Genomic DNA, 16306 nt, shown 5'->3' on the forward strand with positions numbered 1-16306 from the left:
AAGATGATTTGTAGAGAATCGAAAAATCAATCTTGAAAGCGGAAATTACTTTAACCTTTTTTTTTTGTGCTTTTCCAATTCCGCCATTGTTTGACAACAATGAACATTGTTCTTTGAACATCCTTCTTGTCATAGCATCCATGGTTTTTCTTGATAAATTGTTCCAGTATTTTCCAAAGTGGTTCCTTTGTGTTTGAATCCTGCAAACCAATAAAATTAACGTAAGTTTTATATTCGAATGAATACAAAGACTTACCTTTGATTCTACACCAAATGGTTTTCACTTCCCCATCATTTGAAGCGTCTTTGTACACTTCTTTGGGTAAAAACTTTGTTGTGTTCTCTCTTATCATCTCACGAGTGTTAGGAGCATCGGTTAATAAGAGAAAAGTAAGAGTTTCTCTCTTATTTGAATGATCATAATCCTTTCGATCCTGCCACACTTTAAAGAAACGGTTAGACTTTTTTTTAATAAAAGCAATACAGCATTCTTTGTGACTAAATATATCGTTACCCTTGTCAAAATCATTTTGTAAATCAAATAACAGTAGGAATAATGATCTAGTATGGAAAAATGCAAGTCTTAGTCCTAATTTCACAGTATATGGCAATGGTTCGTCATAGTCATCATACGCATCACTTAAACTTTTATATTTGTTAATATTATATTCATCCGCATTCTTAGAATTAATCTAAATATTTATATTCAACATCCAATCTATTTATAAATGAATATAAATCAAATAAAAAGGAATAGGGAGTAGAAATACCAAGCCTAGAATTTTCATAACTCATAGGCAACATTGAATTGTGTGTAAATATTTTTGGAATAATAATCTCTATCTTGTATGGACTAATCTCCGGAGCTTCTTTCATGAAGATATCAACCTCATTAATTTTGAAAACATTCAGAATCTGAAAGATGTCAATAGGTACCGAAAACTCAAATTGAATGGGATAAGAGAAGAAAGGACAAACTCGGTTCTTTGTCTCCGTTTGAATACTACTCATCGTCTCTTCTCTCCCGGCCTTTTACTCCAGTCAACAAATCATTCGCTTCCAATGTCACCAAGTGTTGTTGCTCTTTGTGGATCTCCACTTTTGTTTGAGTTTCCTGTCCATCATCACTCTCACAGACATAATCGTTTAAAGAGCATAAAGGAGTTAAGTGAATGGACCGAATGAAGGGATTTTGTTTTGGCAGTAGCACATTCTCCTTGGATGCTTCGTCATGGGAGTTCCTTGTGTCCTCTTTGAAGCCATCTTCTAAGGTAGTTTGCTCAACCTTTTTCTTTTCTACCCCTTCGTCCTTCTTTCCTAAACCTTCTTCTTTTGTTTCTCCATTCACCATGCCAAATGAATCCAAACATTCCCCCTCATTTGGCATCGGACTAGGCTTCATGTGTTGTATGAAGAATTCACGAACCGCTTTATCTGTGAGTTCATGTTCTGTTTCTCCCATGTTTGGGGCAATGTTGTTGGTTGTAATGCTCTAGGATGATCCGTGATATGACATTTTGACTTTGTATTGATTCATTGATTTATGAATGCATTACATTCCCGTTATATGATTGGCATGTTTGTTCTCGTTTATATGAACAAATGTTTCCCCTTGAAAACAGCTCTTTATGCCACATCATGCGTGCTTCTTGAACGGATGGTAAAGAAGTTGATGATAAAATTTGAAGGATGAGATTATTGTACTCACCCGGAAGAAATCCAAGAAAATTGAATAATAACCTCTTTTGTAGATTCAAATCCGGATGAATCTTCTCGAGTTCATCCATCACTTGATCGTGGGCATGGTCCCTTTCTTCTTTGGTTGTTTGAGGCCATGTATCATCGATGATTCGGAATTTTCGAATATACTCGAAAGTGACGATTGTATTGAAGTCTTCTTGAGACAAATAATGAGCCATTACAATACTCTCCTCTTTAGATCTATATGTGACCAAATGGGATATACATAATATATGTTAAGTAGCGGAAGCAAATAAAAAATAGGTTACCATGGCTCTTGAGGCTCTGATACCATGTAAACTTTTGTGATATGAGAGTTTATAATCGTTTAAATGGAAGAGAAGTGTAAAACCTATCTCGGTGAGTATAGTACCGAGAAAGAAGAAGAAGACAATGAGAATGGAAAAATTACTCTCTTGATTCATTTACAAAATATTGTACAAAATATATAGAAGGTCTAGAAATAAAGAAAAGGAAAATATCTAATTACAAATAAAGGAAATCTCCATAATACAAATAAAGGAAATAAATAAACGTTGGCATGAAATTACGTCCACCAAATCAGCTTGTGTATCACCACAAATTAGGCCATCCATCATGTCGTCATACACTTCAACAGACCCGGTGGAAGTTTCCCTAAGTTTCTAGAAGGTTCGTGCCTTGCGAAGAGGAAGCCCAAGGATCCAAGAAGGACCGAGAGAATTAGGACGAGGGCTAAGAGAGACATTTTGGTTCCTTTCGCCCTTCTTTGTTTCTAAGATTTCTGAGGTTTAGGCTTTGGAGAAACCGACGGGAACTCTACTTTAAAAAAAAATGGAGAAGGAAACAGTTGTTGTTTATGTGGCTGGGAATTCAATCACGTGATGCATGTGGAAAATGTGATTGAATATTTTAGAGTCTTGTCGTTTTCTTCCAACTGCCCCAAAATAAATAGGAATTGAAAAAGACAGTATCACTAAATATATCTTCTCACCGTCGATGGCGTTGATAAGTTATAAGTTAGAAAGATTTCATAATTCACATACATAGCCAAAATATCTTCTTGATTGATCCATCTTCCTACAATGAAAATTTTCTACCAATGAAGCAATGCGCCTATTGAGATGAAACCAACCGGTCCCACATGTATGATTACATAGCAATACCATCTTTTTTTTTTTTTTTTTTTTTTTTTTTTTTTTTTTTTTTTTTTTTTTGGTAACGGTAAATCTTATAAATATAAATGTTTTTACAATAGGGAAAATCCGTAAGATAAATCCCTAAGTACAAGGAGTCATAATAACCGAATCCAAAAGAAACATGAGAATTATACGAAAGACAATATTTAGAGCTCTGATGACCAAAAGCAGTTCATAAAACTAAAAGTTTCCTCTACCCTTGCGAGCTTTTCCAACTAGTGTGAAATCGGAAGGATCAAGAATGACGTTGTTAACACAAGATCGAAGGGAGTACTGAGATTTTTGGGCTGTAGCAGCAACAGAAGAACGAGCGCGTAAGATTCGTTGAGCTTCTGCCACTAGTTCTTCATCTGAGTCAAAACAAAATTTTTGAGGTAAAGTGGCTTGCGGCTGGACCGAAGGTAACGGAAGAGGGGTACCTGTATCGGTAATGGGTTCACTAGACACTATAGTAAGAGTCGGTGAAGGGTTATTTGGTATTTCGACCACATCGATGGATTTAGACGTGGAGAAGGAGGTGATTGTGACAGGTTGAGAAGGTTTTGATTGAGAATGTTGTGGGACAATAACCGGTGATTTAGGAGTGTCAACACAATCTGAGACCGGAATGATAACCTTTTCAGAGTTAGGGGTAGATGGTTGTATAACGGGGCTGACCTGGGCCTGAGGTTGAGTAGGACTTTTAGCAGGGCAGTGACGGTGACTATGCCCAAATTCAGAGCACGATATACAACGCGGGGGTAGCCAGGCATAATTGACATCGACCTTGATGATTGCTCCGGCATCATCCTCCACTTCAACGGCAGGAGGCAAGTTCAATGTCTCTCCGAGGTGGATTTCAACTTTGACACGGGCTTCACCGATCTGAAGAGGGTCCAGACGCATTCTCTCCGTGTGAAGAGGTTCACCAAGTCCACTCGCTATATAGCTGATACCCTGTAGTGAGAACATTTCCGGCGGGATATTCCGGAGAGTAATCCAGATGGGAACAGATGTAAGAGCATGCTTGCGGAGGGTAGAAGTCGGTGTCCACTCCGAAAGGGCGAACATCACATCCGCCACTCGCCAAATACCGATTTCGAGGGCCCATTCCCTTGTGGCTAAGTCCGGAATGAAAAAGAGACATGCCGAATCGCTGATGCGACGGATGTGATACGTGTCTTCCTTCCCCAGATTGGATTTAGGGATTGGAATATTTTAGAGGTGTTTGGGGCTACTCCATAGAACTGTCCCATAATATTCCCTTCCCAGGCTTTTGAAGCTTCCTGGAACACCGAACTGGGAACTCGGACTCGCGGGATACCTTCTGCCGAGAATACCGGCTTGGCCAGTCTGGAGAGATTCCGCGAAGCTTGCCGGAGTCGATCTGCCCAAGGAAATTTCAGATTCGAGTTGCCGCTGGAAACTGTGGCTGAAATAGCTTGGGGAGCAGCAGACATAACACGGTCCGCTAAGGGAGCCGAGGAGAGGGGAGGCACCTGGATGCATGGAGAAGCAGGGGCCAGAGATGAAGACGGAGCTTGACCCGAAGGAGATGGAAGGGGGGGGAAATCCGACGGAAGAAATGTGGAGGTAATAGGGGGCATGAGCTGCTCTGGAACCACCGACGGAGAGGTTGCCGGCGGTAGAGAGAGCGACCCAGGAGCTGCAATCGCCGGTAATGGAGTGGGATGGTCGACACAGAGTTGTTCCGGAGGTGGAGCCGATGGGAAAACAGGGGGGGATTTGCTCGATTTCTTCCTCGCCGTTGGAGATTTGTTTGATTTCTTCTTCGCCATGGCAAAGAGAGACGGTCTTTTATCCGACCAGTAGAAGGCCAGCCAGTTTCACTCAAGATCGACGGAGGCGGCGGCTAGGGTTCGCCTCCAGAGAGACCCAACACCAATAGCAATACCATCTTCCTACGAGGTAAGCCTCAAATTGACCACACATTAGGATCTCCTCCCATCGACCAGATATTACGGCTCGCCATGGATCGAATACCCTGAATTTTAGAAGTATATGTCTTCGTCTTCGTCTTTACATGTCTTAAGTATTATCTCCAATCCGTTTTCGTGAAATTCGGACACCCATGACCTATATACGTGACGTTGAATTTGAGTATCCGACTCCGTCAAATTTTTTGAGAAAATTATTGACTTTCCTTAACTTTCGTGATATTTTGATAATTTTATGTTAAAATATATTTAAGTATATTGTAAATAAATTAAAGTATAATGGATATAAATGCCATTTTATTCTTACCAAAATATCCGAGAATAAGTCATCATCGTTAAGAAAATTTGAATCTGAACCCGTGATCCGAATTCTTGGCTTCATCGCACTCATCTTTAGTCTTATTGTTTAGCGAGTACCTGCGCCTCGGATACTCACGAAATCGAGAACCCGAAAACACACGGTTCTTAAACTGTGGTAAAGATCTTCAACTTTCTTATTTTTATTTATTTTTTTAATTCAAGTAACCAATCTTTGGTTTGAACTCCCTTGGACTAACGTACGAAAATAATTTTTTTTTTTTGTATATATCAAAGTGTCTTGAATGATGTTCAATTATGAACCGATATCTTTAAGCCTTTCCAGATTCAGATTAATTTTCATTCCGTCTTAGATCAGTAAAAGACTGGCCTAGTTTTGTCATTATTATAATAAAACGTGAAAGAAAGTATCGATCAACTTAATTAAAATTTAGGACCATTAAACAATTAGTCTTGTCATTATTATAATAAAACAAATTTTACGTTGAAAATATCGATCAACTTAATAAAAAAATGTTTAATGAAATATTAGTTCCAAAACATACATTTTATGTGCGTGTATTTTATATAGGAAAAGAAATAATTAATATGATTATTTCCATTTATTCTTTAATCATTTTAGTATAACTAAAAAATTTTTTTTTTTTTTTTTTTTTTTTTGTTAACGGTAAATGTATATTAATCCAAATCTTTTACAACCAGAATTTAATCCAGAGTTTAGAGCCATAAAACAACTCAAACATACTAAAGAGAACAAATACAACAATTAATAGTCATCAAGATGTTGAAATCTTATTCATCGCAGCAAACCGTTGATTCGTCACGAATCCTAGTCTCAACGAGACCTTCTCGGTAGTAGAGGACTACTTAAATTTGTCTTTTCCCTTCCGAGCTGTACCGACTAAGGTAAAGTCAGTTGGATCTCGGAAGGTATGGACAATTGATCTGGAACGAAGGATACGCTGAGCTTCCTTGATCATATCATTTTCATTATCAAATTCAAATTGATATGCCGACTTACTTTTGTTGTCCGGCAAAGTAAATTTTGGTAGGCCATTAGAATGACCCACTGCTTTTCCCGGTGAGATGATACGAGAATCAAGCTGGGGAGCTGTCGGAGATCTCGGCTCAGAAGGAAGCTTAGCAAGAACAGGTTGAGCAGAAACCTCAATCGTGGAGTCTTCTACCACAACTGATTCCCGATTTTCCTGGACAACCGGTACCAGTTGGGACTTATTCAACGGAGTTTGTATTCCTGATTTCGGAGTCGCAACCTCTTCCTGAGATGGATTATTACAAAGAGGAGCCGAACTAGGTTCATGTGCATTTGGTGGTGAGGTAGGTTGCACAGGGGCATCTAGATTTTCAGACGCAGTGGGCTCCGACTGGGTGACAGGGGGAGCGTGGCCGGTGGAGTTTTCAGATACAAGGGTTGTATTTGGAGGGGTCGCGGCCGACGACAAACAACTTTGTGGTATAACTAAGATTTTCCTTTTACCGAGACAACGCTGTTCCTGCAATAAAAAGATGCAGAAAGAGATAACTTCTCTATTCAGCACATCCATTCTTACATGTTCCAATCTATTGTCTGAACACCGCTCTTGTTCATGCCTTTATTCCTTTTTTTTTTTTTAATTATATATTTTGACACAGAGACACAAGCATTGTGGGATTTCTAACGATCCAAGCGATAGATTGGTCGGGCGATCACATTATTTGCTCTTCCAACTGACAAACCGAACTTCTCGTCCATGTCAATCTTTTCGAAAAGCATTCCATCGGGCATCTTCCAGTCAAAGCAATGCACCAGGTAAGCTAAAACAAGCTTCACTATCGGCAACCCGATCTGCATACCGGGGCATCTTCTTCGTCCCGAGCCAAAAGGAATAAGCCTGAAATCTAAGCCTCGAATATCAATATCGTCGTTCTCAAATCTCTCCGGATAGAATTCTTCGGTGTTCTTTGGCCACACATCAGGATCTCTCCCTATGGACCAGACGTTAACCAAGACTCGTGATTTTCTCGGTATGTAGAATCCATCGACCACAACGTCTTCCATGGATTCGTGAGGAACCAAAAAGGGTCCAACGGGATGTAACCTAAAACCTTCTTTTGTAACCATGTCCAAATATTCGAGCTCTGGTAAATCACTTTCTTGGACCTTCCTATCCATCCCAATAATAGTTTCTAACTCCTCTTGTAATTTCTTCATGACACGAGAGTTCTTCAAGATCTCTGAGAAGGTCCACTCGATTACTATTGCGGAGGTCTCTACTGCGGCTACGACCAAGTCTACTAGTATTGCTTTGACATGAATCCGACCGATTATGTCTGAATTTTTGTCAAGTGGATTCATGGATTGATTCATCAAAGACAAAAGCACATCCACGAAATCCTTGTGGTGATCCTTGGACTTGTGTTCTTCGTTTTGATGCTCATGTTCTTCAATGATCTTCTCGAGTATTATGTCCATTGACTTGCTTAGCTCTTTCATCCTTCGAGCTAAACCCTAAACACAACACACAAAGTAACACTTTAAGACATCCAAACATGTAGAGATTATTATGTTATTGATCTTATCAATTTGCGCAGGGACAGCATTAGTATACGTTTACAACCTGATTAGGCACTGAATCAATCTATAATCAATACAAAGATTATGTAAAATTCCGGGAGAAAGATTTCTGGACAGCCATCGGTAGAAAAAAAAATTCTCTATACATATATAACATTATAACCACAAATTTATATAACTTAAAAAGATTACCACCACTCCAATATGCCACGTAGGACAAGCATGTAAAAAAGAGAACCTAGAAACTACTCCCTCAATTCTAAATAAATGTCATTATACAAAATATTTTTTATTACTAATTATATGTTGCTTTAGATTTTTTAATTGATTTTATAAAAAATTACAATATTTCCCTTAATCAAAAAAATTAACTTTAATAAAAATTAATGAAAATATGATTTAATAGGGTATATATGACCTTTTTTATATTTTCTTAATAATGGTGAGAAATCTAAAACGATATTATTTTAAAAACTGAGGGAGTATTTTGTAAACTATCAGTATAAATAAAAAACTAAATGCAATGAAAGACAAATTTAATTAAATTATATTATTGAAAATTCGGAAGCCTCGTAATGAATCAATCCATGAACCACATGGAAAAAAAATTTCTGTAGTGATTATTAGCGTGCAACATCCATCACTTACAATATACAATACATACCACTTCTACCTATCATTTTTATGCGTCTATAATTTATTATTTCACTTTTATTCTTCTTAATTTCATTATTTTGTTTTGCTATTGTGAATTTTAATATCTATATTACCGTTAGTAATCTTCTTTTATATATATAATATTTATAGTTAACAAAAAAAAAACTTACCTGAAGATCAAATGGAGCAAGAAATGGTAAATAGTCGGAAATATTGAAAGCTCCTGCCAATGACATCATCTCTTCCACATGTTCTTTGAGCTTCATGCCACCATCGTTGTTTTTACTATATCCCAAAATCATCCTATACACAATATTCTCAAAAAGCTCGGCCAATATTTCGCTGACGTTCACTACCTCTTTCTTCTCCGCAGCGTTTTTGAGATGACTCATCATCAGACCAATCTCTTCTGGTATGATGGGTTTGAACTGTTCCATCTTGGACGTGCTTAGAAGATGAACAACGCATAGCTTCCGTACGTCTCGCCAGTACGGGCTGTACGGTTGCAATATGATGGCCTTTGTCCCGTACGACATTATCTCGGCGGCTTGATCTTTAGCCCGGCTTGCGAAAACGTTGTCGTGGGTCTTGAGGAAGAGCTCGGCGGCGCGTGGAGACGAGACGACGATGGTTTGGACACTTCCTAGCCTGATGGACATGATGGGTCCGTATTTCTTGGATAACCGAGCTAGGGTTTGGTGTGGGAGTTTCCCCAACATGTGGAGGTGTCCGATGATCGGAATGCCACGTGGACCCGGTGGAAGTTTCCCGAACTTTTCAGAAGATTCTTGTCGTGAGAAAGCTCGGAAGAGGAAGCTGAAGCATGCGAGGACCAAGAGGATTAGGACAAGGGCTAAGGAAGACATTTTGTGTGTGAGTGCGTGTTTTGTTTTTTCATTTTAGGCTTCTAGGGGGATATATAGTCGAGTCGAGCATGAGTAATTAAGGATTTTCTTGGGTCGGATTTAAGGTACGAGGGCTTTAAAAAATATGTTTATTAAATTATGTGGTTATTAATTCACTCACATTATATACGTGGTTGGCTCTTAATCATACTACGCAAATTAATATTGAATTGTCATTTCACTTATATGGTTGGTTCGTACCATCTTTTTTGGGGCCTCAAAATTATGTGGACATATCTTTAAAAAAAAAATTTAAGTATATTTATGGTTTAAAATAACATTGGTCAATTAATAATTCTTTTTTATGGTTATACACCTTTTATCTATCATGTATTTTTCATCCATCTATTAAATTCATAATTTTGCGACCGTTGTTCATTAATGTTTTGGTTAATTTGCTTAATAATTACAACTTTTATCTATAAAAATTTACACAAACATACCATTCATTTAAATTTACACAAACCTTTCAACTCCAAATTTGCTCGAAAAAATCATTCTAGTGTCTTACCATTTCATTTAAATTTTTAATTTAAAAATACAATTCGTGTTTTTTTATATTTTTAATCATATATGATCATTATTTATTTTTAAATAATAATATTGTCATTTTTAATTTCAGATTTATTATACTTTTAAAACAACATAATATTGGGATAATGCTCAAAATTTTGGATCATATCAAGTTGATTTATAATTTTTTAGATTTTCTCATTTTATTATTTTAAAAAATCATATTTAAGTAATAAATAATATAATTATTTTATGTTTAGATATTAATATTTTAATATTCTTCATAATAAAATTTTATTTAAATATTTAAAATTTTAAAATATAATATTTTTATAATGAACAAAATATTTTTTGTCTTACATATATCCCAAAAATATTTGAGAGGCTCTTGATTATACCCTGATCTCTTAATAATAGAATATATTAATATTTTGTGAGTGAGATGTGCTTTAGTGAGGTATACATATTTTTTTTGTATAAATTTTAGTTAATTTTGGTGCCAAAAAATATTGAGTAGAAAGCAAAACCAAAATTTGTATCTCAATAAAATAACCGAAATAAATATTGTTATCATAAAATAACTTCATAATAACAACGTAAATTTGCATTACAAAACTTGCGCAACTAAAAATTGCGACACATATGACGTCGAAGATGTGCGTCACCAAATATATAGCGATGCAACCTCGATAGAAATTTGAGTCACGATTTTGTTTATATCGTTACAAAAATATTTACATTTAGTAACGAAATTTCACAAAAATAATAGAAAAAATTGCTTTACTATTTTTCTATATAAATTTGATGGATGTGGTTCGTGAATTACTTTCACGAGTTCTCAATTCAAATTTGTAAAAGCAAATTTCATTTTGTAAATTTTAGATAAAAAAAATTGCAAGTTATAATTAATTTTTTAGATTTACTTTTTCAAATACATGTTGTTGTGGCAGACAATTTTCTAATTAATAAATAATATACGGAATATCAACATAAAATCACGAAAGTTATAACTAATTTAAGAAAATAAACGTGAATTTTTAAAATCCTAAAAATTAATATTAAATTCTCATCGATTTTTCATATTAAATATTAACTTTTGATATTTGTTAATTTTTTATCAAATTTTAACGGGCTCAAACCGTAAATCTTTAAACTAATCTAATTTTTTTTTAAAAAAAAAATCTATTTTTTTCAGGGTTCTAAACTCCATGATTGTTTTTTATAAAATTCTTTAAAAATTTCATGATTTGAGACTTATTCAATAATTTATAATTCCTTATAAGATACATTATCTCATTCGCTAGCAATGGTACTATTTATTTGACGGCTTCCCATCAATTTGATGCATTCCGAGACGAATTCAATGGTTCAACGACTTCGATCACCGTCGGAGACAGCAAATTAAAATTCGTATCTGTTTTAATTATAAATATTTTTTATATTTATATTCCATTGTCGTCAAGGCAGGAGACGTAAAATAGCACCTAACAACGAATGTGATATGTCGCTATGCTTGTAGCCTTGCAAAAATTAATATATAGTTTCCTCTAGAAATCTTATATATATATATATATATATATGCAACATCTCTAATATTATCGGAATATAGTGTGTATATAGTCTATATATTCTAATACCGTCTAAAAATATGAAATGTTTTGGAAAACGTTATTCACGTTTTGAATTACATGATGACAGCGCATTATCCAAGCTCCGCAATACCGCGAAAATTGGATTTTCCAAAATTTAATATTCCCTCCGTTTTATTGTACATGACGTTTTATAACGATTTTTTTGTTCAAAATAAATGTCATTTTTAGATTTTCCATATAATTTTTATTATTTTTTTCAAATTTACACCTAATTAATGATACTCAAATATTTTATACATTTAAAGATAACAATTTTCTGTACAATAAATTAGGATATTTTGGACAAAATATTATTTTTATGTGTTTTTATTTTAACGGTCATCTAGAATGAAACGGTGGGAGTAAGAAACAATAGTTTGTAATAATCTTGCATTATAAATATCAAAACCGCATTAGGCGTTCAAAAATTAGATATCAGCTTTACAAAGAGATATATTAGGTTTTATTATGTCTAAAACCTGAAATTCAAGTTTCAATTATTAGAAAATTACAAAGATATCTATTAATAATCTAGTTGTTTTTATTCTTGTTTATCAAAATATTGTTTTAAACTCTAATTTTTTTTAATACAAATATTTTTCAATTATTTTATAAATTATTTATTCGTAATCTATTAATTTTTAATAAAAATATGTTTAAGATATTAGCAAAAAATACATAATACAAAACCGTTTAGAAAAAAATTGGAACCACTATAATAAAATAAATCTTGAATGCTATTTTCCCTCGAGATCAAAGGCTTTAAATTAAACCTGAATCTAGCGGACGACGCTTTATGATTTCAAACATCGACGCAACCTAATCCAGATCCCGACATTTTCCGCCGCCATTCCTGGTTCTGTCATCATCTCATCAACAGTCTTCTTGTCCTTGAAGCTCGCTTTCTCGCTCAGTTCTTCATAAGCACTCACCAGATTCTCCAGCCTCGCGACGAATTCGATGAGCAGTGAAGCAAATGTCGCCAAGGACAAAGCACTCGCGCTTTCATACATCTTGGTCGCGTCGTTGTCCAACATACTGTCCGCCATTAGAGAGGTCCCGGCAGGCCATGACGGTTGTTTCTGTATAATCACTGGATTTGTTGATTGATGGGTGGTGTTGGGGAAATTAGGGTTCATGGGTACATCCCAATTTCTGGGTACTCGGAGCATAGATTCGCTTCTGGATTTGTGAGACAAAACCCTCTTCAGATCTTCGTCAAGATTCGAGATTTCGTGTTGGGTTATTGATGAATCGCTGTTTCGGTTCCCGATTTCCCAGTTCTCCGCGTTTACGAGGAGATACGATTTTCTGTCGATCTTGCTTTGTAATGCTTCGGCTGCTTGGTGAACCTCGTAGAGTATGTCTTCGTCAAAATCCAGTTTCTCCATCTTCTTCAGTTTGGTTCCGAGGTCTCGAAGTACTTTTGCTCCTTCAACTCCTACCCTTCTGAGTTCATCGCGAAAGACTTGTCTCTTCTCTTCTGCAGCCTGCATTTTACAATAACGACATACCTCAGGAACGGATCTCCAGTGTTTAATTGTTTTGGTGTTTGGTGTTGAATGTACAGAGAAAGTGGATATCAGATTATGGTGATTAATCTTTGAAGAAGCGTTTTTGTCTTTGATCTTTCTGATACCTGAAGAGGTGAAGCAGCAATTTCGGATAACAGCTGAGAGCTATGTATCAATGCATATAACACATATATAGGATGCTGCATTGTTCGAGTTTCGGTTGAATGTATGGAGAATTTGGACATCAGTATAGCTTCGAAACCGGTGTAATGGAGAAGAGAAAGTATACCTGTATTTCTGAGAGTATGCAGCCATGCAATGCCATGACCATGAAGGCGCAATGCCTCAATGCGCCACTGACCTTCACGTAGTTCTGCCATGGATATCTGAATGATTGGTAAGGTCCATGTGGAGGTTCCCATGTTGCAAATCCCATCTTCAGACAAGAAAAAAAAATGAACAAGAGAGGTAATATCAGAGAAATGTCTTGTAAGAACTCGACCCTTTGATGTTTCATTGCAGTCTTCTCTTCTCTGTTCTGTTCTGCTTAGTGTTATACTTATACATCAGGAGAGGAAATGGTTATGGCGTGTTGATGGGTGAAAGAAAACTTATGGAGATTTGGGAATTTACATTACCAGAGTATCTTCTTGGCTGGTAGATTGGACGGCGGACCGGTAACCACTGTAAACCGCATCATCAGCAACCGCCTCATAGACGAGAATTTTCGAGGGGATCCTATCGTATGCCACACAATCGAGGTATGCATTCACACAACCTACCAAGAACGTCTCTATGAATAGGAAATGCTTTGATTTTCGGAATAATTTGTGAATCTTCTTCATGAACCCTAAACCATGTACTATTAACTCAGGTTAGAATGTGAACCTTCCAGAGACGTTGCAACATTCATGAAGTTCTTGGCGACCAGCATATGGAGATCTTCACCGGCCCATATCGGAAAGATGCAAGTGTTCACAACGAGGCATACGCTTCCACCTAGCGCGATTAGAAGGAATCTTGAGATGGCTGTTTCGAAGAATTCTCCTGTTCGATAACCCGACATCGTTATGTAGCAATACGTCAACAGGAAAACCCGAAACCCGTACTCGTAAGGCTTCATCGTCGGGTACAGTTTCGCATAAGTGGCAATGAAAGCTGACAAGAAGGCACACAATGTTCTGTCAGAATTGGAACGATTTCAGGGGTGCTTTTTTTCTACAAGAATGGAACAAGAGAGAGCTGTAACCGATATACCTATGACGAAAATGCTTATGGTGATTACAAGTTCTTGCCAGCCTCCGGACATTGTTGAAAGCTCTGCCATGGCAAGGGCGAGGCCTCCTGCCGATAATGTCCCTAATGCCCGGTTAAATCCTTTGCTTAGAGTAGCTCCTGCATAATGTTGAAAGCGAAAAATGACAGAGAAAACGAAAGGCAACGGCTCAGAACCAAAGGATACCGGGAGAAAACAGAACAAATACTCTGTCAAAACCAGACAGATGTTCTCTTGTACCTATGCTGAACTCGAAGACAACAACCACTGTAAGAATCGCCCACACGAAGTAGCGGTTGATGTCAGCTCCCAGTTCCTTCCAGAAGACGAGGAGTGATGTTAGTGTCAGAGCCAAAGCCATCTTCGCGGAGAATATGACTTTCCTCGGATCCGACTTCCCCATCTCCCAAGCCACGACGAAAACCTCCTGCGTGTTCCTGAGAAACCCCATGATCTTGTTGCAGAGCCACCTTCAGAAACAAGATCAACAGTTTTTGAGAGGTTGTTCCCCCTTATTCTCATCTTACATCTCATCAAATGGAGACATTGAAAGTGGGGTTTCGTCTTGTTTGATGATGTACCTGTAGGGGCGGCATTGTTCGGAGGAGGCATCGTCGTGGTCGTAGGAATATCTCAGATCGGAGTAGCCTCTGTTCGTAGAGAGAAATCTCTCTTTCATGCTCTGTTTGAACGAACCGTCGAACATGCTTCGCCTGAACGATCCCAGCTTCGGCGCCGCCATTTCCGATGATCGAATCGAACCGGAGACAAGAGAGATATGTGGGATTCGTCTTTTGCTGTCGCGGAGGAGTGAGAAATGGGGAACAACGAGGAGAGAGATTTACTACCGCGACATTGTCTGCATGGTTCAAGAACGAAATTGCGTGTCGAAACGTGGACGGAGACAAGACAGGAAGAGGGATGGATCCTGTGAGTGCATGGGAACCCAATTCCCCAAAAATTTAACGTTTTTATTTCAGATTTCGTTAGATTTGGAGTTTAATTAGTCTCATCAAATCCATTTGCACAAAGCATGTGTGTTTTTGCTGTGCACGTCTTGGACCACGTTTTTACACAGACAATATTCATTAAATTAAATTAAATTAATTGAGTGGTTGATTGTATTCTCTCTCTTTGGTCAAACAATTGCCAAGCCTAATCTTCTATTTACAGAGTGAGAATATCTGTTTTTAGGATCCAGTTCATTTTTAGTGTTTGTTTGTGGACCAAACCCCAAAAAAACCTAAAAGCTATCAATTTCTCACTACTGAGATTTTGTATCAATTTTGATTTGGAGTTCATTTTGGATTCATTTCTTATTTTTTAAAAATATGTTTATTGATTCTAGAAAAGCTCTAAACTTCATGATCTTGATCAAGAAAAACTTCCTTTGTGTACAATAACCAAGGCAATGGAATTCAACCCAAAAAAAAAAAAAAAAACGAAGGCAAGAACAGTAATCTCTTTTACTCAGGTATCTTGAGAGCTGCTTCAGTTTGGTTCTGTAACATATGAACACACAAACTCAGTTGTTCCGGTGGAAACACCATTAGTTACAGCGAAGTTATTGGAACTGAATCCGAACTGAACTACTCCAAAGTAGGCGCCACTTCTGTCGGATTGGATTCGAACACTTCTTCAGAACTCGAACTGTCTGCTTCATCAATCAGGTCCCGAGACTGAATCGCTTCTTTGTAAACTGGTGTCTCTTTGAAATCCCTCGCTCCTTCGTTATACGTCGCCACCGCTATTATTCCACCGGAAATCAACTGTTACAATATAACCCCAAATTACAGATTATGGATCCGAATTCATCGGATATTATGTAGAAACAAAAAAATTGGAAACTTTTTTTAATGAAATATACCGCGAAAACGATTCCGAAAGCCGAGAGCATCCCATTGACGAGGCTCCGGCGTTTCTTGCTGTCGAACAGGCCGGTCTGGGAGACCTTCTTGGCGGCGGAGGCCACGTGGAGGTCACGTGTCGGAACGCAGTGGAGGGTGTACGGGAGCCGTGGGTAAGGTTGACGCAGCGGATACCGGCTCCCATGCCGCCGCCG

The 16306-nt window shown here is 37.3% G+C and overlaps 4 protein-coding genes and 2 long non-coding RNA genes across 6 annotated transcripts in view; 2 read left to right on the plus strand and 4 right to left on the minus strand.

Moving 5' to 3' along the window:
• Nucleotides 1-3098: 3098 nt before the first annotated feature.
• On the minus strand, nucleotides 3099-4696 carry LOC104813290 (proline-rich protein 36-like). Its single transcript, XM_010540858.1, has 2 exons — nucleotides 4222-4696; nucleotides 3099-4018 (listed from the first exon to the last, which is right to left on the minus strand). Exons 1-2 carry the CDS (start codon nucleotides 4694-4696, stop codon nucleotides 3099-3101), a joined length of 1395 nt encoding a protein of 464 aa, XP_010539160.1.
• A 2124-nt stretch (nucleotides 4697-6820) lies between these two features.
• On the minus strand, nucleotides 6821-9275 carry LOC104812136 (cytochrome P450 CYP736A12-like). The gene is made up of 2 exons (XM_010539139.1): nucleotides 8576-9275; nucleotides 6821-7682 (listed from the first exon to the last, which is right to left on the minus strand). Exons 1-2 carry the CDS (start codon nucleotides 9269-9271, stop codon nucleotides 6849-6851), a joined length of 1530 nt encoding a protein of 509 aa, XP_010537441.1. The 5' UTR covers nucleotides 9272-9275; the 3' UTR covers nucleotides 6821-6848.
• A 2906-nt stretch (nucleotides 9276-12181) lies between these two features.
• LOC104812141 (putative aluminum-activated malate transporter 3) lies at nucleotides 12182-14714 on the minus strand. Its single transcript, XM_019202495.1, has 6 exons — nucleotides 14485-14714; nucleotides 14226-14363; nucleotides 13857-14126; nucleotides 13607-13746; nucleotides 13258-13404; nucleotides 12182-12944 (listed from the first exon to the last, which is right to left on the minus strand). The coding sequence occupies exons 1-6, from the start codon at nucleotides 14693-14695 to the stop codon at nucleotides 12249-12251; spliced, it is 1602 nt and encodes a 533-aa protein (XP_019058040.1). The 5' UTR covers nucleotides 14696-14714; the 3' UTR covers nucleotides 12182-12248.
• On the plus strand, nucleotides 13344-13860 carry LOC104812140. The gene is made up of 3 exons (XR_771558.1): nucleotides 13344-13436; nucleotides 13539-13729; nucleotides 13843-13860. It is a non-coding gene; the product is annotated as an uncharacterized LOC104812140 (long non-coding RNA).
• On the plus strand, nucleotides 14655-15368 carry LOC104812139. The gene is made up of 2 exons (XR_771557.1): nucleotides 14655-14745; nucleotides 14832-15368. It is a non-coding gene; the product is annotated as an uncharacterized LOC104812139 (long non-coding RNA).
• A 227-nt stretch (nucleotides 15369-15595) lies between these two features.
• Nucleotides 15596-16306, minus strand: part of LOC104813291 — a gene marked incomplete at its 5' end in the record, with an annotated part of 1024 nt that continues 313 nt past the window's right edge. Inside the window, 2 exons of the mRNA XM_010540859.1 lie at nucleotides 15596-16013; nucleotides 16112-16293. Of these exons, the coding sequence (XP_010539161.1) occupies nucleotides 15834-16013; nucleotides 16112-16293 (362 nt within the window). The remainder of the gene's footprint in view (nucleotides 16014-16111; nucleotides 16294-16306) is intronic.

This window comes from Tarenaya hassleriana, unplaced genomic scaffold (assembly GCF_000463585.1).
Source record: "Tarenaya hassleriana unplaced genomic scaffold, ASM46358v1 Cleome2, whole genome shotgun sequence".
Lineage (NCBI taxonomy): Eukaryota > Viridiplantae > Streptophyta > Magnoliopsida > Brassicales > Cleomaceae > Tarenaya > Tarenaya hassleriana.

What these genes read in the sequence shown, in the direction of transcription:
- LOC104813290 (XM_010540858.1), bottom strand. Translation starts at nt 4,696, where the DNA reads ATGGCGAAGAAGAAATCAAACAAATCTCCAACGGCGAGGAAGAAATCG. An exon ending in GCCGGTATTCTCGGCAGAAG is followed by an intron (nt 4,019 to 4,221) that starts GTATCCCGCGAG and finishes TTCCGGACTTAG; the next exon opens with CCACAAGGGAATGGGCCCTC.
- LOC104812136 (XM_010539139.1), bottom strand. Translation starts at nt 9,271, where the DNA reads ATGTCTTCCTTAGCCCTTGTCCTAATCCTCTTGGTCCTCGCATGCTTC. An exon ending in TTGCTCCATTTGATCTTCAG is followed by an intron (nt 7,683 to 8,575) that starts GTAAGTTTTTTT and finishes TGTTGTGTTTAG; the next exon opens with GGTTTAGCTCGAAGGATGAA.
- LOC104812141 (XM_019202495.1), bottom strand. Translation starts at nt 14,695, where the DNA reads ATGGGGTTTCTCAGGAACACGCAGGAGGTTTTCGTCGTGGCTTGGGAG. An exon ending in TGTTGCAACGTCTCTGGAAG is followed by an intron (nt 13,747 to 13,856) that starts GTTCACATTCTA and finishes CGTTCTTGGTAG; the next exon opens with GTTGTGTGAATGCATACCTC. An exon ending in CCAGCCAAGAAGATACTCTG is followed by an intron (nt 13,405 to 13,606) that starts GTAATGTAAATT and finishes TCTTGTCTGAAG; the next exon opens with ATGGGATTTGCAACATGGGA.